The sequence below is a fragment of the Zosterops lateralis genome (genome assembly GCF_965231275.1).
Source record: "Zosterops lateralis genome assembly, chromosome: 9".
Classification (NCBI taxonomy): Eukaryota; Metazoa; Chordata; class Aves; order Passeriformes; family Zosteropidae; genus Zosterops; species Zosterops lateralis.
The window spans coordinates 14,661,407-14,687,056 of record NC_139769.1 but is presented as its reverse complement, the minus strand read 5'-3'; the positions used below and the strand labels follow the sequence as shown (position 1 = coordinate 14,687,056).

At 44.9% G+C, this 25,650-nt stretch overlaps 1 protein-coding gene across 1 annotated transcript in view; it reads left to right on the top strand.

The window, feature by feature from the left end:
- Positions 1-624: 624 nt before the first annotated feature.
- Positions 625-25,650, top strand: part of DDAH1 (dimethylarginine dimethylaminohydrolase 1) — a gene marked incomplete at its 5' end in the record, with an annotated part of 57,423 nt that continues 32,397 nt past the window's right edge. The window contains one exon of the mRNA XM_083867595.1: positions 625-930. Coding sequence (XP_083723721.1) covers positions 625-930 — 306 coding nt within the window. The remainder of the gene's footprint in view (positions 931-25,650) is intronic.

Sequence of the window (25,650 nt, the reverse complement as noted above, 5' to 3'; positions counted from 1 at the left end):
GTGAGAGCGGGTGGACACGCTGGGCAGGCGAGTGGCCTGTGGAAAGCCATGACGAGAGCGTCGGCTGGGCTTATTTCCTTAGGATTTGTGTTTGGACTGCCCTTGTCATGGGATATGACACCACTGGTTACCCACATGAACCGCCTGTGCCAGCAGGGAAGGCGAAAGTAGCGGCAAAGGGCTCGCAGGTGGCCAAGCCAAGGCACCCTCGAGCAGGAGGGTCATGAACCCTGCCCACCCTGGCTGGAATGGATGTAAGAACGCGCCTGCACTCGGGGGTTAGGACGCTGTCAGGGTGCTCTCGCCTTTGCGCAGACCGGCGGGCTCGGGGCAGTGCTGGCCGCCCCTCAAGCCACCCGCGGGGGCGGGGCACGGGGCCGCCCGGGCCCGCCCGCACAGGTAAGCGGCGCCGCGCGGGGGGCGGCCAATGGCGCGGCCCGGCCGCCGCCGCCAGCCAATAGGGGCGAGGCGGCGGCGGCGGCCCCATGGAAATGTGCCTGGTGGGGAGCCAATGGGGCGCGGCCGGGCCGCGGGCGGCGCTTTCTCCGCTGCCGGCGCCGTCCCCGCCGCGCGTCCCTCGCGTGCCCCTCCGCCCGCCGTCCCCTCACCGTCCCCGCGCGCAGCATGGCCGGGCTGGGCGGCGGCCTGGCCGCCTTCGGGCGCTGCACGCACGCCGTGGTGCGGGCGCTGCCCGAGTCGCTGTGCCGGCAGGCGCTGCGCAGCTCGCCGGGCCCCGAGGTGGATTTCGCCCGCGCGGAGAGGGAGCATCAGCTGTATGTGGGCGTGCTGCGGGGCAAGCTGGGGCTGCAGGTGCTGGAGCTGCCGGCCGACGAGAGCCTGCCCGACTGTGTCTTCGTGGAGGATGTGGCCGTGGTGTGCGAGGAGACGGCGCTGCTGACCCGCCCGGGCGCGCCCAGCCGCCGCAAGGAGGTGAGGAGCGGTGCGGTGCGGAGCGGGGCGGGAGCGGGGTCCGGGCAGGTGAGCTCGGGGCGGCCGCGCCGTCGGGCGTGTCCCCGGGCCCGCCCCAGCCCGGCGGAGCGGAGCGGTGGGAGCGGAGCGCGGTCGGAGCCCCAGCCCCAGCTGTGCTCGGCGGGAGCGGCCCCAGCCCCAGCCCCGCACCCCCCGGCCCGCCGTGCGGGGAGCCCGCCGCGCTGGGCTGGCGGAGAGCGATGCTGTGCTCCCGGAGACAAGGGGATGGACAGTGTAAACTATGACTCATCCATTTTGGGGCGTGCGGGCTTTCGCTCCGTGCCAGCTTCGGCCGTCCGGCGGGATGGGTGACTGCAGGACTGTGCGGGTTTGTGTCCACGGTGCAGCCCTGCTCAGTCCACAGACACCCTATTCAGAGCACCTTGTACCCGAGGTCAGCCCCAGCGGTGCATCACTAGCGCCTGCGATAGTTGTGTCTAATGGTCTGTGCCCAAGAGCTGATGTGTGTTTTGGTGTGCTTGGTGTCAGCCTTAATGCCCTTGAACCGAATGTCTCCTTCCCTCTGCAACCATTGCGGACCCCCTGCATCTATGGGGGGCAGGCTGTCTCACTGGAGAGAGGTGTGGAGGATACACACCCACAGGAGCCTTCCTTTAGGTCTTCTTAGTACTTTCTTAATGTCCTCAGTCCATTCATAAACTAGTTCGTCAGGCATTGATGTGCCACTCAGTTATCTCCTCAATGAACAGTGACTGTCTGCCTTCCTGTAAGCATCTTTTAGCATAACCCTGCTCATGTCTCTTACAATTCCCATCTTTAGTAGCACAGTGCATTGTGAGGTCCAAAGGTGTATGCTGTTGTGCCTCTGGGACTGGCTGCTAGATCTAATACAGCAGGAGCTCCTCTTGGCCATTCAGAGCGATGGCTGAATTATTCCACTTCATTTTGGTGTTTTTTACATAGTGCCTTTCTCTTATCAAGTGCAAAGTTTTCCTAAGTTCTCCCCAATGGTGTAACATCTGAGATACTGCCTATAACTTGTACACATGCACTTCTTGTGCACAACCATGTGTATTTACTCTTTGTAACACACCTGAATGTTCTTTAAGATGACAACACCAGAGTAAAGTGTTTACCACATGTTACTCTCAGAAGCAACTGTTTCTTAGCCAGAATCAAAGCGACTTTTCACTGGTCCTTCCCATGGCACATTGGTATGCAGCTCAGTGGGTCCTGCTGCCATTTGTACCATTTCCCCTTCAGGAGGAGGGATTTGCTTCTTTCCATGGGTCACTTTTCCAGGCAGCGTCATGAACAAGAGAGAGAAGGAACTTTCAGGCATAATTTGAACATTATTAGTGTTCTTGAATGATGGAGCAATCCCTCGCTTGAGTTTTCTACGAAGTAAAAGCAAAAAAATAATTTAACAAGTATCCTTTTAAGGCTATAACAATGCATGACACTGCAGTGTGGTGCTTGTCTGAACATTTAACTCTTTTTACATCAATTCTTCCTCCTGGTAACATCGTTACAGCAGTGTTTTGTGGAAAGGGGCAGAAGGTGTCATTTCTGCAGGATGCTACCTGCCTGTTCCTGATCCCTTCCCTCTCCAAGGCATCCTCCCCTTCCCAGCATGGTTACTGTCAGTTTTGTTTTGCTGGAGTGTCTGTGTTGAGTAGTTAGTGACCAGGATGTTACATTAAAAACAGTGAAATGACAAAGGCTTTAGAAAGCAGGAATCCACACATGCCTACCCAGAGCTCTGTATGCTGTGGTGGAGGGCTTGGTGTGTGCCTTGGACATCTTGGCAAACATCTGTGGTAATGTCACTTTCATGGAGCCCCCCAGAAAGAGCTGCATGAGAGGCTATTTCCTATTATACCCAAAACTTCTCTGCTCTTATTGCCTCCAGCTTTGGTTCTGGAGGTACCAGTCACAGGTGCTTAGGAAGTCCAGGCACTGAGGTATGTGGGCACCCTGTGCTGAGGGAGCCCAGCACCTGCTCCTGACCCTCCTGCTAATCCCAATGTCTGTTAGCAGCCTCCCAAGATATTTTTCTGAGGTTTTTATTCAGTCTCTGAATTCCCCATTGAAATAGTTGCTGGAGTCTGGTGGCGAGTGTTGTTGCTGCAGGGTCTGTCCTACCATCTACCCTGCCAAATGCCTTTATGGGTGGCAAACTCCTGGAGGAGTTTGAGGCATCTTTATTGATCTGTGAGTTGCCCCAAACTGGGGCAAGGGTGAGAAGTGATGCCATTGAGGTCTAGGCTGTGCAGAGGGTCCTTACCAGGCTGAAGAAAGGGAGACCTCATGGTTGAACAGGGACAAATCCAAAGTGCTGCCCCAGAAAAGGATGGATCCTGCATCAGTTGGCTTGGACAGCCTGTTACGAAAGTGAACCAAGGCTATTGTAGTGCGCTCTCACTTGTACTGGGTGAAGGGAAAGAGGGTGGATGCAGTCTATGTAAGCACTAGTTTCTTAAACTGCAATCTCTTATTCTTTTTATGTAACATAAGTGCAAAGCCATGAATATTTTAGCAGTACAGTTGGCGTACGCTTGGCTTAACCCAGTAAAGCCCAGCTCCTGATCATGCACTCCTGACCTGAGCCTCTCTATAAGGCAGGACTCAGCTGGACTTGTCTTACTGGTCTCTTGACTATTAGATTATTTTTATTTTTTAAAATTTTCTATTTTTATTTTTTTCGTCCAGAGCAGGCAGGAGCAGAAGAAGAAGGAAAGGATGAGGGAAACAGGGTTATAGGGCACCGTTTCTGCAAATAATTAATAGAGGGAGGGTTTGTGTCCAAGAAATCTGCCAAAGAGGCATGTGATAGGTTGAGCTCTGAAGCCTAATCAGACCAGTGAAAGTTGAAGAGCACGGGGGGTTGCTGAGGTGCATCCCAAACACAACAGCCTGGCTGCATACAAATCTGGAGCACTGCTGTTTCAGGTGTGTTGTGCTGTCTGATAAACTGTCTGCCAGATGCAAGAACTGAGTAGTACTGTCTTCATCTCCTCTTTCATGCTACTGAAAACCTATAATGCAGTATTTAAAAAGGATATAGCTTTTTCTTTCACTGACTAGACTCCTTATTAAGAAGGCTTGTCACCAACTATGGTAACACTATGCAGTAGACAAATTTCTGCAGTAGTTTGTTACAGCATTGATTGAGCTTTCAGGCTTTATAGATATTACTGCTTATTCCCCCAGCAACACTGGATTCTTTACTGATTGTCTGTCTGGAACAAAGCAAAATAAAATCTAGGGTTATGTCTGTTCTTGCTCCAAGTTATTGTAAGGCGAAAAAAAGAATTGAATTAAATTTGGTCATGTTCAGGCAGTGCTGGGAAAGAGCCCAGTATTTTTTTAGTAAAGTAGAAAAATTAGTCATGCATTTAATGATTTGTTTGCAAGTCAGACTTATTTCAAGGCATTATGTTTCTGTGTTATCAGCTTCTGAGCCTACTTTAAAATTCATAGTTTCTGTGGAGTTTTGAATTTGGCAGAAAGGTAAAGGCTTTTGAAGTGAGCCAAAGGTAGATTGCTAATATGTCTGTGCTGGTGTTTTGCTTAGCTGTGTGCAGTCACCAGTGCATTTGATGGTTAAGTTGAGTAAGTCCAGTGGAAATGTTATGATCACTGATCAGATTGCCAGTTCCAGCACCTTTTGTTCCAGCAGTATGTTCTCAATTGTTTATTCCTCTAGTGTAAACTCTCAACGTCACCTTCTGCATAAGCAGGGTTAGTTGCTGTGAAGAGCCCTCATCAGCACATTGCTCTTGCTGCCTAAGTTGTCTTTATGTGCTTGGGATAGCACAAAACAACATTTCCACCATTTCTGTGCTTATGCAGACAGATGGAAACCGAGCAGCTCAGCAAAATGCACCCACAGTGACCTGGCCTCTTCTCAGCTGTCAGACAGGGAATAGAGAATTAGTTGGTGCTGAGAAAACTACAGGAGCTGCTGCAGAAGAGCTCAGAGTATTTCTTTCCTTGTTTAAGAGGAAACTTCTACCCAAGGCCTTTGTTATTCCCTGCTCCCTCAAGACATACTGGGAACACTTGTGACTGCATTCATGTGGTGTAGGATAGCTGGTCCTTCAGCAGTGAGGGACAGAATGAGCAGCAAAGGACTATGTTTGTCAAATCCCATCCTCTCAACAAGAACTGGAGAAACCACCTAATTGCTTTTTCAACATCTCTGGGTTCCTCTTCCCAAATTTACTTGCTGTGTGGCAGGATTTTGTTCATAGTAGTCCTTCTGGAGAGTTTCCAGCTGTGCTGGGCCAGGTAACCTCTCCTCAGTGCTGAGCACCCTCAGCTGCCACCCCCTCCCACCCTGTACAGCTTCTGTGTCTGAACCACAGCGTGCACCCTACACTGGCCTGTTGTCCCAACCACAGCTACTGCCTGCAGGGATAAGTCTCAGACCAGGAGGTGGAGGTTTTTAAAGAAAACAGAAGGCAAAAAGTTTTAAGTTATTTATGTGTTGTATACACTGAGGTAATACAGCATATCTGGTGCTAAATTTAAAATGCTTTCTCCACTCTGTAGGTATAGATGGTCCTGCAGGTTAATGGTGTCTTTTTCAAAGTAATAGAAAAGCTAGACTCAGGAGAAAGCAATTTAAGGCTCCTGAACTCATGTTATGGGATCTTTGTTTTACATCATATACCAGTACAAGTAAGCCTGTATTTAGAATCATAGAATCCTTTAGATTTGAAAAGACCTTAAGATTGTAGAGTCCAACTGTTAAGCCAGCACCTCTGAGTCCACCACTAAACCATGTCCCTGAGTGCCCCATCAATGCATCCTTCAAATTCTATTCCACTACTTCAATCCTATTCCACTATTTCCCTGGGCAGCCCAAAGCTTGACAACCCTTTCAGTGAAGAAATTTTCCCTAACATCTAATCTAAACCTCCCCTGGCTGAGAGCCTTCCCCCTTGTCCTGTTGCTTGTGATCTGGGACATGAGACTAATTCCCACTTCACTACAACCCACTTTCAGGTATTTGTAAGGTAGTGAGGTCCCCTCTGAGCCTCCTTTCCTTAAGGCTGAGATCCCTCAGCCACCCCTCTTAGGACATATGCTCCAGACCCTTCCCTGGCTCCACTGTCCTTCTCTGGGCTCACTCCAGCCCCTCAATGTCTCTCTTGTCATGAGGGGCCCAGAACTGGACACAGCGTTTGAGGTGTGACCTCAGCAGTGCCCAGCACAGGGGGACAGTCACTGCCCTGGTCCCCCTGGCCACATCAGTGCTGATGCAGGCCAGGAGGCCATTGGCCTTCTTGGCCACCTGGGCACAGCTGGCTCATGTTCATGTTCAGCTGCTGTCAACCAGGGCCTTCTCCTCTGGGCAGCTTTCCAGCCACTCTGCCCCAAGACTGTTGTGTTGCCTGGGGTTGTTGTGACCCAGACACAGGATCCAGCACTCGGTATTGGTGAACCTCATAGAGTGGCCTTGGCTCATCAGATCCAGCCTGTCCAGATCCCTCTGGAGAGCCTTCCTACCCACAGGCAGTTCAGTAATACCTCCCAAGGGATTCTATCAACCAGTTCCTTAAACAGGCCAATTTCTCCAATAATCAAAAATTGTTTCATGATTGCTGTGCCTAGACTGGCCTTCAGCCACCAGGTCACTCACCAGTCCTTCTCTGTTCACAATCACCATATCCAGAGGGACCTAACACATCAGTGTTTGCTTTGCTGCCAAATGGGTCTGCATCCCCTGCTTCCACTGGGACACCAAATGGAAGGACCTCACTAGCACACCATCCTTCAAATATTGGTGTGCTGCCCCCAGGCTTTTCTCCAGTTAGCCTGGTTTTTATCTCTTTTTCTCTTCAAATCTAGTTTAAAGCTCTTTCAGTGAGCCCTGCTGACTCCTCTGCAAGGAGGCAGACAAGTGTCTCCAGTAGACCTGCTGTTGTGTAAACCTACCCATTGTCAAAACCCAAAAATTCTGCTGGTGACACAAGGCTCAGAGCCAGGTATTGATCTGCTGGCTCTCTTGTTTCTTCACTCATCACCCCCCCACAGCTAGAGGAGGATACTACTTGTGCTCCTGATCCTTTAACCAGTTGCCCCAAGGCCCTGAGGTCTGTTGATTGCCCTCAGATGTTGGGACTTCATTGCTGCTCATCTGAAAGATCAATAATGGATAATGAACTGAGGGCTGTATCAGAGGAGGAAGCTTTCTCTTCCGTCTTTAACCAGGGCCTGAGGAGTCAGCAGGCTTCCCTAACAAGTGTGTCTGGTCTGCATGGGGGGTCTTCTGTTCTCTTTAGAAGGGAATCTCCTCTGTCATGTCAGTGACCTGTCCTTTTTTCCTTTTTGGAGGTGGTTTTGATGTTGGACATAAGCTGACTGAACCTCAGTGACACTTCCAAGCTGACTGAACCAAGCAGAGGAGTTCCTGTAGCTGGGCACCCCTCTCACAGGGATGCTCAGTGCTGCTGGCCAGTGCTGGGGGAAGGGTGGGGCACTCCCTGCAGCCCAGCTCAGGGTCACAGTGAGCTCCCTTTGAGCTCTGTCTGGGCAGCTCTGTCAGTCATGTGGGTGCAGAGCTTAGCGAGGCTCTGGCTTTCTGCTGGGGGGTTACCATTGCTCCCTGGTTGAGCTGGCACTGTCAGGGATCTGTCTCCTTTCCATGGACGATTAGCACTGGCTGGTCACTAGAAAAGCAAGAGATTAAATGTTTTATTACCATTTTAAATCATTCATGGTTCTTTAAACTGTCACACAAATTGTGGCAATCTTTCGTTTTCACTGACCCCTTTGCACATCCTTATTGTGCTTTACCCTTGACCCAGACCACCTTGGTGTTCCACCTAGAAAACTTAGAGTAGAAAGCACAGAGGTTACCGCAGTACTTAGTACTTAAAACAGCAGGTATGTAAACATGGGCAAACACTTTACATGAAGGCTGGCAAAAATTAGAGATGGCACTAGGTACCTTTCCACCTTCTTGTTAGATTGGGGTTTTTGATACCTTTCCTATTCTATACTGAGCCATATATACATGCCCCTTTAGCCTATATTTTTCATCATGTTCTCTGTCTAACCTCAAAATTAGAGTGAAAGTGTGCAAGATGCTGTCAGCATTTTTTTTCTGTCATACTGAAAACAAGTCGAGAAGTACCAGCCAGACTTTGGATGAGATGTATACCTGAGTTTTAATGTGGGACTTGGTTGTTCTTTGGGCCTACAATTGGTAAACCCAAATGTAATGATCTTCTACAAAGTTAGAGTCACTTGGAGACTTTCTCCAGGATGATGAGTGATGCCCATCGTGGGTTACAGAACGCAGCAAAGTAACTCATATCAGAATCTGCTTCAGTGTTTTCTTTTATCATATCAAAAGCTTTAATTTTCAGTGTTTTTTGTATTAGTACATTAATTAACTGAAAAGCATGCAGTAAAGGAGAAAAGTTTCTTAAACAGTACTGAGAAGTTTAAAAAACCCCAGTCATTTAGGCAACATCAGGTAGACCTTTATCAGGAGCCAATGCAATTATCAGTATACATAAGAATGGGTGTTCTAGCCTCCTAAAGCAGACTATTTAAAAAATCATCTCCTTCACAGTTTAAGTGATGCCTTTTGTTTTGGGCAGGTGGTTTTTTGATCTTAAAGTTCATTGCTGATATAGCTCTGCCCCTACATTAATAAGGCTAACGCTTTAGATGAACTAGCTATGCCAAGAACTGTATTTTTTTGTTTTCAATTTTGCTTCTGTGATCCCCAGTTTAATGAAAATGTTAGGAAGTCGCTTCTGTCAGATCAATATAAGTGGAGAGTATTCATTATAATTGGTTTCTATCTATAGAACTGTAAAACAATCTTTAAGGACAGTCTAGGAGCAGCTTGGGTTTCATGCATTTCTAGTAGAAACCATATTTAGGCTTTGTAATTGAATTGTGATGTCAGGATTCTCAGAAATATCCCAGTTGCTGACCAGAAGATTAAAAAAAAGTCAGAACCCAAATTAAATGCCTGTTTTTTAATCTCTTGTGGACACTTGATTATTATTGTGCAAGCCCTATATCATCAGCTTCTGTGCTTTGTTAATCAGTGTTCCTTTAGCTGTGATAAATGGCCCTTGGTGAGCTTATGGTTCAGTGCAAATGCTAAGTGGTTAAAGGTTCCAAGTAACCATAAGCGTTTCCACCAAGTAAAAAGATACTTTGCCACTGCTCTGACTTATACCTATGGCTTGGAGGAGCCCTGTTTGTTTGGTGGGGTTTTTTTTGTTTGTTTGTTGGTTGTGGTTTTTTTTTTTTTTTTTTTTTTTTTTTTGTAACTGCCTTACTTAAAAGCATTGCAAAAACTAGTTTACAACAATCACTTCTGGAATGTTGGTTTTAAGATTCAAAGGTGGGTTTATAACAAGATAGTCTCTCTGATGGGCTGTGCACTTAAACTGTCTCCCATCATCCATCTTGGTGAGGTGACTGGGGCATGTAACTCTTCCGCAAGCCTGGCTGATCTTAGCACTGATATTTTTTATTAAAATAAACACATGTGGACTTTAATTTCTGCCACTATTACTGGTTGTTTTGAAGTGATTCTGGAGCAGGTACTCTGTTGCAGGCTCAGCATGACTCTGCTGAGGATGCTGTGGGAAGTGACTGTATTTAGCAAGTTTAACTTGCAATACTCCATTCATGCTGAATATTTGATGAGCTTAGCAGCTCAGTCTGGGAAAGCAGCGTCTATACTTGTGTTGATCAGTTTCCAGAGGATTTCTTGTTTCTGTCAAAAATCTCCTGGTAAATAGTGCTGGATCAAAAATGTAGACCTGATCATTAAATGCTGACCTGAAACAAAAGTTATGTATACAAAACATTAATCATAAGTTACACCAATACACACATACATCTTTGTAGAAGTCATTGTTTATGGCAGGCTTGCCAACTAGAAGTTGTGACTACAGAAAATATGTTCCTAAAGAAAGAAATTACTGTCAGTGATTACTGATCATTCACCCCTTTGAAAAATAAACCATTCTGCTTTCTTTGGTATTTATTATAGAAGCATATCCCTAATCAAGTTTATGGTGTAAGAGAGCTTCACTCTTAGTGTTAGATCTGGTCAGTCATAGTTGTAGGGTGAAGATAAATGATGTATCCACAGCATCAGGTGGCAATATCTTTTATTGCTGCCCTTTTTATACCAGTATTAGGAGTTCATCTTCAAAAAAAAAAAAAAAAAAAAAGACAAAAAGAAATGTTTTATGGTTGGGATGCACCTGAGTCAGGTCTTGCACTCATCCAAGGCTAGTGATCACCTGCACCACTCTGATGTGCCATTTTTCTGTCACTTGGAGTCAATATTAAAACAACACAAGTAGATAAAAATCAGCTTGTTCAAGACATGCAGAACTCATTTTCATGTCAATAGAGATTCAGTATTTGGCATCATCTTTAAAAAACGATTGTGATAATTTGTTTCTGGAGGGTTCATTATGTATGTTAATAGTAAAGGATCTGGCTATTCACGCCTGTTTCCAGATGCCAACTGAAGTTCCCTGGCAAGATGAAATCATCTATCTCAGCTCAGTCCCAGCTGGCCACTGAAGCAAACCAAAACAAAACTGCTACATAATTGGACACTGTTGACAATGTTGTGATTGATTTTGCATTTCTCTTTGCTTTTTCTGGGGCTTTTAATGTAAGAGCTGTCAGGAAGCTGAATCTTGTATCTCAGAAGGGGTGATCTTGCAGGATAAGAATCCTGCTCGTGCAGATGTCTCTGCATTTCAGTGTGGTTGGTGTCCTTTGAGCTGCAGGCCAGCAGCCATGATGATGGTCATCTCCATGCAAGCCCAGCCTAGAAAGACAAGTGTTTTAGAGATAGAGCTGGTTTTTGGCCTGCTCTCCAGAAATAGCAAGCTATGTTTTAAAAAATAATTTAAATATGTAGTGGTAAATTGCAGACCATGCCTCTGTAGAAGTAGAGACATTTAGCAGCCCTATAGAAGTTAATTTTGCAGACAGTAAAAGCACTCTGGAGCATTTCACCTACCCAAATACTGAGTGTGCCTGTCATCACTGTGCTTAAAATAGTAAAAGTGATGAATCTCATGACATTTTGCAGTGGCATGGCTATTGCTAGTCAGTAGGTATTCACTGAAGTTTAATGAACTAGCTCATGTCTTTGAAACTGTTAAAAACCTCTGATGGAAATACTTGTGCCTGTGCTAGCAAGTGAGCAGTGCTCTTGAGAGGCAAATGTGAACTGAAAGAATCAACAAATAGTGATGGAGGATGATATGAATGGAATGCATGTATTTTCCAGTAGAAGGGTCTGATTGAGGTCTTCTGCAAAGTTTGCCAGGTGGTTTTGTTTTGGTTTTTTTTTTTTTTTTTTTTTTTTTTTTTTTTTTTTTTTTTGCAAGGTGGTTTTGGGTGACTCCTGTAGCCACATGTATTCAGAAACTTTGAACTATGGTGCTTTCTTGGAATAGAGGGTGTTAGGCAAGAAGGCGGCACAGGGTTGTCATAACCCTTTTCCACATTGCTTCTGGCTGCAGCAACTTGAAGTGTGTGCAGAGAAATCTGGTTTTGGTCTAGGTTTCTAAAAAAAATCAGGCAGACACTACTCTGGTATTGGCCTTACTGATAATTGTCCAATAATTCTTGATCCTTTTGATCTGAACTGGTTGCAAGGAAGGAGGAAATTGGAAGGTAGCCCCACCAACACCAATGCAGGAAAAGTTAAGACAAAAGTAGGAGAGACACACTGTCAAAGAAAGGAATGAGGAGTGACCTTAGTGTCTACATGGGGGAAAGCCCTTGTCAGCACTTCATGCATCCTATGGGATGCCATGTCTTCACTGATGCTGGCAAGTCCAACTGTGACAATCCAATCCATACGAAACGGAGCTTCTGCACTGCCATACAGAAATCTCTTACTTTTATGACCCTTATAGCAAGTGTTTCTGATAAACTTCATCTTATTCTGGGATGTGATCTTATTGTCATGCCATAAACCAACCAGCCTGCCTTGACCACAGAGCTCTGGTTTAGGACAGTCCCTTCTAAATGAGCACTGCATACCTCCAGTATTACTGAAAGGCCATTTTCTTGTCTTGGCTCAAACTGATCATTCATCTGGACCTGAAAGGCTGTGTGGGTTTCTGGTTACCCATTTTGGAAATGTAGGATAAGCAGAAAAGGTGTATGTATGGATGAGAAGACCTTGCTGCAGTGGAGGACTGTTCCTGGATGAAGTACCACTAATTAGATAAATGCCTTCAGCTCAAAGTTATTTTGGGTATGGGAGGGGAGAAATAGGAGAGTTCTACAATATCTCAAATGGTACAGAGCAAATGAACTGGGACTGACAGTATGAAAATGACATCCAGAGAAGTACCCAGGCAGCAAATTCCAGCAGAAGGAAGTACTTTGTCATGCAGTACACAACTGAACTGTCAGAGTCATTGCCAGGATGTTGCAGGGTTGCGGCAGGCGGGGGCAAAAGTACAGCTGGATGTCAACTATGAAAGCAATACATCAATAGCTGTTTTAACTCTTTGATCCAGATGCAATAGCTGGCTTTGGAAATATGTGCATTGCCTCTTACAATAAGCTGGGGAAAATATACCAGAGACAGCAGCACTCTGTACTTGTCTTCTTGGTTATTCTTTCCTTACGCTGCCAGTCCCGGCTGCTGTTGGAGGCAGGCTGCCGGGAGATACAGGTCTCTGTGACCCACTTAAGCTGTTCATGTATTATGGATAAGCTGTAATACTGATAGCTGTTTAGCAGACTCATAATGAGTCACTTGCTGTGATCCTGAAGGTCACGAGTTGTTCCAAGCACTGGCTGTTTGGGAGGCAGATGCCCTGTCTTAACCTTGCACAGATCTTGCTAGTGTTTTCCTCCCACCTGGCGAGGGAAAACTCGTGTTCAGGCTTTATCAGGGTGTCCAGTGGCATAAGATGGGCCATCACTGGCACCAGCACTGGGTGGTTAGATATCAGATGTTGATTTATTTTTTCTTCCATGCCTCAGGATATCCATCCTAGAACAGATAGAAGGAAATGGAATGATTCCACCATGAAGACAGTCAGAGGTATTTTATGTCAACAGTATAAAAGAATTCTGCAGCCTCCCCAGCCCTTAGCAAGTCAGATTAACCCAAAGAAACAGTGCACACTTTGTAAAGCAGATATTTCTCATTGGGAAATGTTGTTTCTAGCTTTTCCACATCAGCTGTGAAAACATACTGCCATCCAAGCTTTGCAAAATGATTCTTAGAAAGGCCTAGCAGTGAATGCTTGGCAAATAGAAGTTTAATATATTGAGAGTCAGGCTTAAAGGCTTAATGTTATGGAAGAGAGTGTCCTAGAAGAGCCTTTGCAGAAAGCTGCCAGGGGAGAACAGTCTCCTGTGGAGTTTGGGGTCTGTTTTGTTGTGGGACAGCTGATGGCAGCTGATAATCTGCCAATTTGTGCTGTGGAAATGATCAACAGGTTTTTCCTGGATAGCATGTTATAGAATAAGCCTGAAAACACCAGCCATTGGTAATAGGAAATAGGTATTCATTTTCTGGGTGCAAGGAGGCATTTGGGAAAGGTGCCACTCTTTTCTGACCTTGTGCTCTGGCTTCACAGGTAATCCAATCATGGAAAATTTTAGACTATAACTGCTGATCTTTTTTATGCCTGTGAATGGCAGTAGCAAAGCTGTTTTTGGGTGGATTTGATGAATTGCAGGCTGCCAGGAGTGGCATCCATCTTGTATCTGAGATAATGCCATGAACAGCCTGAAAGCCATTTCTGACAGGAGAGCTGTGCCTTGTGCAGGGCTGACTGGAGAGATTTTGCAGGAGCAGGACTAGAGCTGGAGTGGCCAGGGTTGGATGGGTGAGCATTTTTCCAAATGTTTCCGAAGTCTTCACAGACATCAGCTCATTGTGTCGAAGCCTGGTGTAGACCAGTGACACCAGTGATGCCCTGATCAAACTGGGGTAACGAGAGCCTTGGACCTGTGGGTGTTACAGGGCAGGGAAGATGGGCTCTTGTGTTGCAACTCTGCTTTGGTGCCTGTTACTTGGCTGCAGTAACCCTCCCAATAGTTTTGCCTGGCCCAGTAGCTGGAGCTGTGGCTCCCCTGCAGCCCACACGGCTGTGGCTCTGTGTCCTGGCCATTCAGGTTGACTGGGGAGTAGCAAAAGTAAATGCAGGGGAAGATGAAACAAAGAAAGGTGACTGCCATCTAGGCTCTCAACTAAGACAGCGGTGCTTGTGGTACTGATGGGAAATTACTCCCATGACTGTTCCCCCCTTCCAGCTGCAAGCATGTCCTGTCTCTCCTGGGGCTTTACTATTTCACATCCTGACTTTGATATTTCCTGAGCATGACTTTATCCTTCTCATTTCTCCATCCTTAGGGGAACTTTGGCACAGATGTCAGCAGCCACCAGAAACCGCCAAAAGCTTTTGTGCAGTAAAAATGTGCTCTGTCCACGCTTCATCTTAAGGACTAAAGGCACTGCTTATAATTCTGCACCAGACTTCTCTGAATTTAACCTAGTTTCCACTTTGTTTAGTTTCCTTACCCTTGATACAAGATTGCTGCACACAAACCAGAAGCCTAATGGGAGCTTCTAAAGGTCTGCCAGTGCTCTAACATGCTACAGTAGTCCTAACATTTCTTAAGAGATGGGTTTGTATTTTTCTGAATGGAATGTAAACCAAGGGCTGCTAATAATAATACAGTGTGTAAGGTCTTATTCACATTTATATAAACCGTGAAACTGTGTCTAAAAATAGTGTATTGTTTTGCATTCTTGAAAGCAGCTTCACCACACACCTACATATGCCACAGAGTGCTATGCTGGTCACAAACTGGACTTCTCGGGAGTTGTATGAAAAGTGCTGAAAACCTATTTAAATTTTTAATTCTACAAAGTACACATGGACAATCATGTTAAGTATGGTAACAGTTGGAATGAACTGCAGCTGTGGTACTAGCAGGAGGCATAGGGTATGGGAATCATCCTAGAGAAGTGTTCATCAGGGAAGTGCAAGCATTCATTGCCTGATCTGGAACAGCAAGGAGTGTGGGGCAGCTGGATGGAGATTTAGCAAATGCCTTCAGACCAGAAGGAGTGAAAGAATAAAAGCAGGCAATTGGTACATATTCTGTATGTTATGTTAGGTTTCAAGAGAAGGGACTTTAACTGTAAGGCTTGTGCTTATGACGCAAGTGTGTAAGTAGATGGGGCTTAATCCTGTAAGGTGACAGTGCTTAATGTAGAGCTTGTAATCAGTCTTACTTGTTTAAAGCACTTAAACTCCTTCCTCCCTTGTGTCTGCTTACTTACCATCTCTCTAAGCTGGTCTCACGGTCATGTTTTTCACTAGTGGAAAGTCTGAGGTAATGTAATGTTTGAGATGTGGCTGTAGCTTTAAAGTGTTTCTTAGCCTTAAATATTGACTAGGCAATTTTGGGCTGTAGTGTGGTGCCTGTGAAAGTGTGTGGTTAATAGCACAATAGAACTCACATCCATAGTAATCTTAAATAGAGCATGTAGCAGTATGAAATATATCCTGTAATTAGTTTTAAGAACAAGCTAACTCTACTTGGACTGTGGTTTTTTAAAGAACTCATAATCTTTGCCCCTTGCTTTTTGCATTTTCTCCAGGGCTGGGAAAGCTGTCACTTCATTGCTGATTCATAAAGCATCTGTCATGTCTCCTGTATGCATTGACTGCTCTAGTAATGAGATTTTCTGTAGTTTTGCCCCTTTATACCTGGTAGAAAATGGATGCACTCATTTAGCTTTTTGGGAAGGTACTCCAGAGGAGAGGAGGTGACTGCTGTCAAAATCAGCTTTCCTTGTCTTGCATACCTTGTCTGGTGCAAGGCAGTAACAGACACAGGCATAAGAGATAAATCCTGTCGGTGAGATCATCAACAAAATGATTTTAAAGTGTTTTAACATGCCTGAATAAGTGTCCTCTTACCCATGGCTAGAGAGCCCTGAATATCAAATACAGGCTCAGCACCTCTGAAAGTCAAGCTCTTTTCTCCTGAGCCCTGTGCAGGATTTAGGAGCCCAAACCAACTATAAAATCTCATATTGGGAAGTTTGGGGCTCTGTTTCTAAACTCATCCTAGAAATGTGAGCTTCCTATAGGCTAGGAGTGGCATTTTCGTATTTCACAAAAAGTGCTCTTGCCCTCACTTCCCCTGCTTTTGTGACTGTAAGAAAGCTAATCATGAGGCAGAGGAGCATGCAATCACATGCTGGAGGTTGGAAAGGTGATTGAAAGTATCTTGACTGCTGCTTGTATCTGCACAGCCTGTAGGAAGCTGCATTTTCAGTGAAAAACTAGAAGAATGTCTGAGGGTCACCCATCTTGAAAGGTGCCAGGACCTTCCAGTTTCTATTGTGGTCTTTCCGTTGTGCCAGTGGCATGGGCATACATCCACACTCCATCTACTACAGCGTGAGACCAGGGATGAGGAGAAGGTATTTGTTTGAGTGCATCTGTATGTGACCCAAATTCTGAATTTTCAGCAAGGCTTTTCCCCAAGATGATCTGTCAGTGGGGATTTTATTGGTCCAGCAGTGATACCTTGAAAAATGCTCTCTGAAGTACAGGTGTGAGCTGTAGCAGCCTACAAGTGTCTGAAATATTTAGTGTGAGACATTAGTCACACTGAGGAATGGCCTTGTCCAGCTGTAGTGCAGGCTTGCATGGCAATTTAGTAGAAGAACCCAGAAAATATGGAAACTTTGGCTGCCTTAGTTCATCAAACTCTGGCTGCCTTAGTTCATCCTGAGCAGCACTTAGAGGAATATGCATGACAGATCTCTAGGTCTTGCCTGAGGCTCCTATGCAGTTTTCCCCAGCTGGGTCATCTTTATTGAAATGCTTACTGGAAGTATCCCAGGACTTGTGGAAAACCTAATTCAGTGTACTTGGAGGGTCAGTCATTTGTTCTTTCCATAGTATTTGCTTCTCTGGAGCAAACTGCTCCCCATCCCTACTGTGGTGTTGTCCCAAGCTGTTTTCTGGGAAGCAAATTTTTTGGTCATACCTTCAGCACTGTAGTTTCCAAATTCAGTTAATCTCAGTGGAAGCAGTCTTTGAGCATGGAAGCCAACCAGACACTCACAGCAGCAGAGGGAAGAGCTATTTTAAAATTCTAAAATTTAAAAAGTATTTTTTTCACTTGCATTCCTAGGTCTTGGCCTGAACAAGGAATAGAGGTGCCAAAATACTGCGAGAGTGTCTGTTGTTGCAGTATGTCTGGCTGAACCAGAAGCAGGAAATTCTTGTGAGAGACTGTCTCATCAGATTGCCAGCCAGCTCTGAGCCTTGTTGGTTGTGAGTGTGAGTTGGTGAGGTGGGAATGTGGTTGAGAGAAATACTTGAAGGTAGGTAAAATGGTTCATTGGAAGTGATAGCACAGTGTGTATGTGAAGCATGGTGGTGGTTTTCAACATAAAAACCAGAAGTGAATACATGAAACAAACTTGCATCACCCTTCTTCTTCCAGTGGAGGAGGAAATAGGGAAAACTCCCTGTATGGGTTGAGAGCTTCTCTGCCAGAACTGCTCTGCTTCTGTGCTCTGCCTTTGGGTCTCTCTCTGGCTTGAAGGGGGCCAAATCCAGCCCTCTGGTTCATAACTTCCTTCTTAAACTTGCAGGTCAGGAATTTTTTCTTACTCTAGGCTAGACTCTGCTCTAAAACTTTCCATGTTGTTGTGTGCAAAGCTGCCTTGGCAGGAGCAGGGATGCAGGCGCTGCATTAAGAGTCCCAGAGTTTAAACCCCTGACCAGTAGAATTATTCCACCTTGGCTCCATTTCAAGACTGTTTAAACTGTAGCCAGTCTGTGCTGCCGATTTCAGCATTGCTGCTCCTGATGGAGCTGTAGCGGTGCGAGACTTTAAAGAAAAAGGACATAATGGAAACTGATTAGAAAAGCGAAGAAAGTCTTGGGATACAATAAAGCATTGCTTAAAGAAAGGCAGGAAGGTGGGTAAGGTGAGCCCTTAAAAGGCATGTATTCCATCACAGCAGGGCAGGAAATAGCTTTAGGAGATTTTTTTTCTTTGGTCCATTCATAACCTGGTTTGTACCTCATTAACTTTCTGTTAGTGCTTTTTTTTCTTCTGAAATCCAGGGTAGCTTATTTCCACTGAAGTCAATGTAAAGAGTCATTCAGCACCAAGCACATGAATCCTTTTGTGCAAATTAAACAAGAGAAGCTCCCAGTGTTGCTTTCATGCTAAAGGGAGGAGAAGCACATTGAGGATGTGCTGATGATGCGTGCTTTATTTACTCTGTTTCCGTGGAGCTACAATAAGCTTCCCAGAGGTGCCTTTTCCAGGGTGCTTGCACCATTTTTCTGTCATTTACTGGATGATCAAATGACAACCCCTGTGAAACCAGTTGCACTCTTGCCTGTGGTTGCATTAAGCCTGTTAGACTGTTAGAACCTCCTGGTTTATGAAGGAATTGCCATAAAAGCTGCATGGCTTAAAGCGTGCCTGATAGAAAAGTGTCCAAGATCTTAAACACTGTCAGCCATTCCCTGCTTACCTAAAAAGTGCTGGGTTTATGAACTGTTGTTCTGCAGTGCTAAAATTTGATTCCAGGTAGCTGAAACTGTGCTTCATTGTATCCGTTAAGAAAGACAGCTGGGGTTTTGTCTTGCTGATGAAGCCTAATTTGAATGACTTTTCTCATCAAGCCCATTTAATTAAAGATTCATTACATTCTGTATAGTGTAACAGTGAAACACAGAATTGTCCTCTGGGCAGCCAGCTGCCAAAAGGGAGGGGTTAGCTGGAGCTAAAATAGGGTAAGAAGTTGGGGGATTAAAATGCAGCAAGATGCAGATTTGAAGCTGGGGCAGAATGGGAGGATAGTGAAGTGTCTGTGTGTCTGGGGCCCTGGAGGGAGGGTTAGGTGTGCAATTATTGGATGTACTTCCCCTGCCTGTGCACAAAGGGTAGACCTCTCACTGTCTGCTGCTTTCTAAGAAGATTTATTGTAGACAGAAGAAAGAGGATGGACTCTAGCAGCCTTTTGCAAATCCTGTGTGGTTTGCAAACCAGAAGATGTGCAATGGAAATCCATAAAATTATGCTCTGAGTTTGCAACAGGAGCACTGGTTGTACGCCAACTCCTTGGCTTAGTTTTTGTCCCTGTATCACAACTGTGTTTGTGAACAGGGAGAAGACTGGTTTGTCAAGTAGCTGTTGGGCAACAAACACTTCCAAAGACACTGAAAACATTTTGTGATGGGATCCTTGGTGGCGGTTGGCTCTGCACTGGAAATGCTTCATACAATTCCCCTGGATAGTGCAGTGATACCACTGGAGCATCCATACATGCTACATTATAGATCCATCTGCTGCCTCAAGGCAGAAATGAACAGTTATGTGTTGTTTGACAGCAGAGGGGCGTGGGTTAGGGATTTTTTTTTTGCTTGAAAAGGAATATTGTGTGCATCTTTCTTATATTTGAAAAGAGGAACAACTAACTTGGAGAAGAGCGTTTTGCTATAAATCTCATAAGCCTGGAAAAAATTCAAGGCTGCAATTAAAGAGCTTGTTTGTACTCTTTCTCAAGTGCCTGTTCATCTTGTTTGCTCTGATCAAAAGGGAAAATCTTACATTAACAAACAAGCCATCAGAAAGTCTACCATTGCTCATCAGAGCTGCCAATCTGTAAGGAGCCCACTGAAAAACAGCGCTTACTTCTTCTGATCCCAATTCTTTCTGTCTGTTGAGGTTTTTTGTTTAATTGAATATCCCTCCGTATTCAGAGCAACAAAACAGTGGGCACAGGTTCTTCTCTAACATGAGCATTATGGCTCTCGCTTGGTTCCTTAGCACCTTGGAAGGTGCTTTGGTTCTCTGCCTGGATGAGCCACCAGTCGGTGGCCAGGCTTCCCCCTGCCAGCTCCCTTTAAGCAGAGCTGAGCACCTGTGGCTTCCCTTGACTGAGTCAGCAGGGCAGGGATGGACCATTTTCTATCTATCCCTCCAAAATAATGAAGCTCCTGAGCTGCAAAGCTGGGGAGGAATCATTAATTTCTGTAAGAGCACTTGAAAGCTGTTGTTTTATGTGCCAAGTGTTTGTTGATGTGACACTGGAGTTCAGCTTCAATTGGGAATGAAGAGACAGTTATATTTTGGTTCTGTAATCTGAGCCTTCCACAGCCAGTTTCTCTGTCTGAGCTGAGGATGTTCACAGTGTCTTCAGGGGTCTTAGGATCTCTTGGGTTCTGGTAGGTGACAGTGTGCAGAGAGCTTCATGTTACTTTTAATGCTGTAACAGTCAGTATTTGTGGTCTGATTCGGTGTAGCACAAGCCCCCAGTAATTTGGATTAGAGGGCAGAGCATGAGCTTGTCCAAAGACCAGCACCACTGTTTTTGTCAAGGAAAGATTGTGTAGCATTTCATAACCAACACTGGAGCTCCTGTGCTGGAAAGCTTAACCTGTCATACATTTTTAAATGAGATTTTCTTAATTTTATTTTTAACCAGATGAATGGAAACTATCAGAGTCCCAGGCACAAGTGCTGCTCCAGGTGCCACTCCGTGGAAGAGTGGACAGTGGGAAAATTAGGTATCTGAAACTTTTTGTAGCATGATCTGAACATAGAGATTTCAGCTAGAGGTAAAGAAAACACAAAAATAGTGTTTTTCTGTTGAAATCTCTGGCATAGTACAGTGACAATGGCATGTGGAGCATCTCTGCTAGCATGGGGTTACATCAATTGTGGCCCTCTGTCTTGGGCTGTTTCCTGCAGACTGTCTGTTGTATGCAATGGGAACTTGCTGTTCCAGGAAATACTGAAAATTATGTGACATATCTTAGCCTGTGAAAGTTCACTTTTCATTCCCATCCCCATCTGAAGGGATCTTGTCCATACATATCTGTGTTTAGATGTATATATGTATCCATGGGGTATGTAATTATATATATATGTGGCTCTTTTCATTTCATGACACTGTAGAGGTTCTTTCCTGCAGGGAACTCCTCATATGTGCTAATGTCTGCTGAGAATTGAACCTGTCTTTGAGAAATATTATTGCTCTTGGTCTTAGGCACATCTTAAACCTGGGACTCAAAGGTAGGAAGAGGACTGTGCTAAATGATGACTGTAGCTAATTCTCAGAAATAGCATGGTGTTCTTTCTGCCCACCTTTCTCTTTCATCCTTCTCTTTGACTCTATTCCAGGACATCTTGTGGAAAAAGGAAAAGTCGTTTCCGTTAGAACTGGCTGTTTTTCTTTTTCCATAGATGTTTTTTTACCCCTCTACTCTCAAGTTAAAGGGGAAAACAAAGTATGCAGTATTTCTGCTGCAGAGTTAAATATTGATGAAGATTAAGATGCATTAAAAGACTGAGGAAATTCATGGGTCAGGAATAAAAATAAGCAAAACTCAGAAAATTGAAAAAAATGTTCAAGTGTATGAATAGCTCTTTATCTTTCCACCTTCCAGCATTACTTCCAATAAAATGTTTCAGCATCTTGATGCAAACATTCCAATTTCACTGAGCTGGGGACAAGAAAGTGCTGTGCAGTAATAGTTATGGGGGGAAAAATGTTCTGTGCTGTGTTGGTCTTGGACTTCCTCAGAGTATTTTTGTTCCAGATGTTAAACTGCTATTTTTTTCAGAAGCCTTGTTAAGTTGCCAGAACATTAGATTTTTTTGAAGGATTTTCCGAATCCCAGCTGATTATCACAGCACACAAGAATCCAAACTTGGGCTTTGCTTTGCTGTGCTGCAGCAGCTGCAGAAAATCTGTGCGAAGGCGCAGGTTCACAGCGCCATCATCGAATGCCCTTATAGGGTAAAACAGGGAGTGAGGGAATTCTGCTCTGCTGCCTCGTGCAACGCAGGATTTACGTCAGCCAGTGAGTAACATCAAGTTCCCCAAAGCACAGATACCCTCACATACACACTGTGGCCAAGGTGGTAGCAGAGCTCCCAAAAGAGCTACAGCAGAGCAACTCAGGGATGGAAGTAATTATATCCCATCTGCCTCCATCCAGGCAAAGGATAATAGTCTGCTTATAACAGAGGCAGAATCAGTCCCTGGTGTATTTTATTTCTAGATACAACAGCACTTTTTCTGGCTGACAGGACGTGATGGTGCTGGTAGTACAGGGCACAGATCACGTGTTGCTGCTTGGCTGAAGTCAAAATGTCACCTTTGACTCCCTGACCAAGGTGCCTGTGCCCCAGCTCCCCCTGGCCCTGTTGCTCACATTCTTTTCAGCCCTTTGATCTAATCCTTATGGAAATAGATGGAAAAATCTCCTAAGCTCTGTTTTGTCTAGTGAGTGTTGTCAATAGGAAACTTCTCCTTACAAAAGCAGTAAATGGATAAGCACCTTCTACTTTGTACCTGCTTCTCTCCTTACCTATCTAATTTTTGTCTTTGTGCATCTACAGAAATTCTCAGCTATGGTATTTTTGCACTCGATATGTCTTCCCAAAACTTACAGTACCACCCCTGCTGCCTTCATTCTGCTTTAAAGGATTGTCAGCCCATATGAGCAGAAACCTGTGAATATCCTATTATTAAAGACAGCATGGAACTCAATGTGTTCAAATTCTTTTCCCTAACCACAATGCTGTATTTAGAGGTGAATTCTGCCAACCAACCTGGGTGACACACTCTTCTGTGCCAAAGAAAGCTATTTACTTAGCCAAGCATATCTGCCGGAACAAGGCTCCTGCCTTCTCTGGGACACATCCCCAGTCTGCTGGTGGCTGGGGCAACACTGGGCTGCCAGGGCACGTTGCCCAGGTGGTGAACAGGTTTAACACCCGGCAGTGTTTCATTGTCTTGGGTCTGAGCCTGGTCTGTGAGGACATTCTTTCCTGGGAGCGATGTGGGGTCACAGCACTCATGAGGTGCCTGGGATGGAGGTGCAGGTGGGTCTCCCACTGAATGGCACCAGGTTGTCCCCTGCCTCAAGAGAAAATCATAGAACAAGGCCCACTGAAAAAAATGGCAGGAAAAATGGCTAAGAAGTCTGTATTTTGAAATGGGGTTTTGTTTGGTGGGTGCCAAGAGAGTAGCAGCTTGAGGCAGTTAAAGTAGGAAGATAACAGTGTCATCTCTCTTCTGCTGTCAGTATTGATGTCTCAAGGAAGGGATGATGAAAAATAGAGTCCAAAATACGAGAAACGAGCAGATGCAATGGCTAAATCACCATAAAATAGGCTGAAAAGCTTTTCAGATCACCAGAGCTGAAGTTTATGCCAGAGATCCAAAGGGCCCTTTGCTGTAATGGCATTAAGATGAGAGTGTGAGGCTAGATGTGGGCTGTCCCCATCTCCTGGGATCAGGCACTGTTGTTCACAAGGGGTTTCACTCTGGTGTCTCGTGTGCCACAGGAAAAGCTCTGCTCATGATTCATGCTTGTAGCTGAAAGGAAAGAGTCAGTGACTTACCCTGTGTCACTCTGTGCCCTCTTTGTGTGGGCCTAATCCCAGCAGAGCTTTTCTAGTTTTGTTTATTTTTTTCAATAGTATTTCATAAAGGATTTGCTTGAGTCTGGTTTTGTGTAGGAAGATAGCCACATGGAAACCATAGAGGAAACTCTTCCAGAGGAAAATCTGAACCTTGGGGTGAAAACTGGTCAAAGAAGGCAGAAATTTGGCTGTAGAAGTACAAACAATCTTATCTCTGCTGTAGCAGCCTGATCCTCAACTGGGCTTTGGAGGGTGGTAAAGAGAGGATAGCAATGAGTCAGGATAGATATTTGCACTCTGTCGAGGTCCTTCCTGCTATTCCCCTCTGACTCACGGATTGCACAGAGATCTCTAAATATTTTAAATGCCGGTGGCCCCTGCAGCAGTAGGCGTGAGATTAAGCCTATTTTTTGATCAATGTGACTGGACAGACTACCCCCACTAGCATCCTCCCAAGTCTTCCTGTTTCAAAACAACAGAAACAGAAGTCATCGCTTATTTACACAAACTGATGTATTTGAACAGTTCTTCTTGAAAGGTACAATTCCTAATTAAGTGAAAATAACCACCAAAAAGTCTAAATTACCTTAAAATCGAGATGTTGCGGTTCAATTGTATTTCCAGACTTGGGCAAGCTGCTGGAATGCATGCAGTTCAACTTTCCTCTATGATATAATAGTTTAAAAGAGATCAGGGTACATTTTACCATAGTGTCTAGCAATGTGAGTTTATTCAGACTTTTGGCAGGCAGTTCTGCACACTCTTGCTAAAACTGTGAATCATCCATTGTTGGCTGATTGCACTCTAGTTGCTAAGAGATCTGTCAAGTGCATACTGAGGCTTAATTCTACATTTGCTCTAAGAAGGGCTAAATGTATTAAATTGGAACATGTCACATCCTTCCTAAACAAGTAATTAAGGCACTGCTATGAGCCTGTCTGATGGAGAGAAGGAGCTAGGAACAGCTGGAAGATTTAACTTGTGTTGAGGTTGGTCTCTTCTGTCTGGGAACACTCGACTTACTGCGTGTTGGATTTTCGCAACCTGATGCATAGTGGAAATAGAAAGGAGAGGGAGACATTAAAAAAATAGAATTTGCAAAAGAACTTGTTTTTCAGTGTCCTTATATAAACCTCTTTAAATGATCTAATGCTTTTTCACAAAATGTAATATTTAGTAATGGAAAGACAATACGTCAGTGTTTCCCAAGCTGCCTTGCCCCCCGCCCCCTCCCAAGTGAACTCTACCGCTCACACTGCTCCTCCCCAGTTATCCCATCGCTTGGATGTGTTGCAATACGTATTGCAGATGCCATGTGCTTTCATTCAGGAGTGTACTTTAATATTCCTGTTTGCTAAGTACACCAGCAGAAGTGGAGAGTAAGTAATACTACAAGATATCTTTAGCCACATTGTCTGTCCTAAATAGCCACAAGCTTTTCCAGGAGACCTTTTGCTATCCACAAGGAGAAAAGAGATCCATTTATAGGCAATAAACAGACCACATTGCCTGTTTCTGTGAACATGCTCCTGCCTGTGCAAGGATGTGTGGCAGCAATTAAGAAAAAACAAAAGTAAATGAAAAAAGTTCTTTAGTAAAAAATTTTTGACGTATCTGTTCCTAAAATTACATCATTTGCTCTGACATTAACCATGTTCAAAAAGTGGCTTAGTTTCTCACCAGCCTCTGTGTCTTCTACCCCCTATCTGCTTGCTGCAGCCCAGCCCCAATATAGGTGGCCCTCTGCTTGGGCTCTAAAGAAGGGAAAGAATTAAACACAATCCTTACTTTGTTATCTAAATGATAAATTATCTTCCTTTTAAAAATAAAAACACTATTCCTGCATCAACCATGGCTAATGGTTTGCTTATACAGCGCTTCTAGGTGCTGTATTTTGTCAGAGCTTGTTACTGAATTTTGCTTCCGTGTGTAGGTCTTCATAGATACTACTGAAGGCCTTTATAATCCTCTCTTTGATCATCTTTGAAACAGATTGAGCGCTGTGAATGCTGTTTGATAGGGATTTTGGAAATGGTGCTTTCTTTCTGGTGGCTTCTCTCCAAGCTGCTTGTGACTGTTGGATGTTCTTGGTGGTCTGGATGTGGTACTGGGAGCAGCTGTGGCAGTGGCCCACGTTGGGATGGTGGATCTGTCCCTACAGTGTTACCTTGCTGCTCTGTCCAGAGAGGTCTCTAGTTGTGGGGTAGTGGTTGAAGCCCACACGCAGACAATGACCCTCTG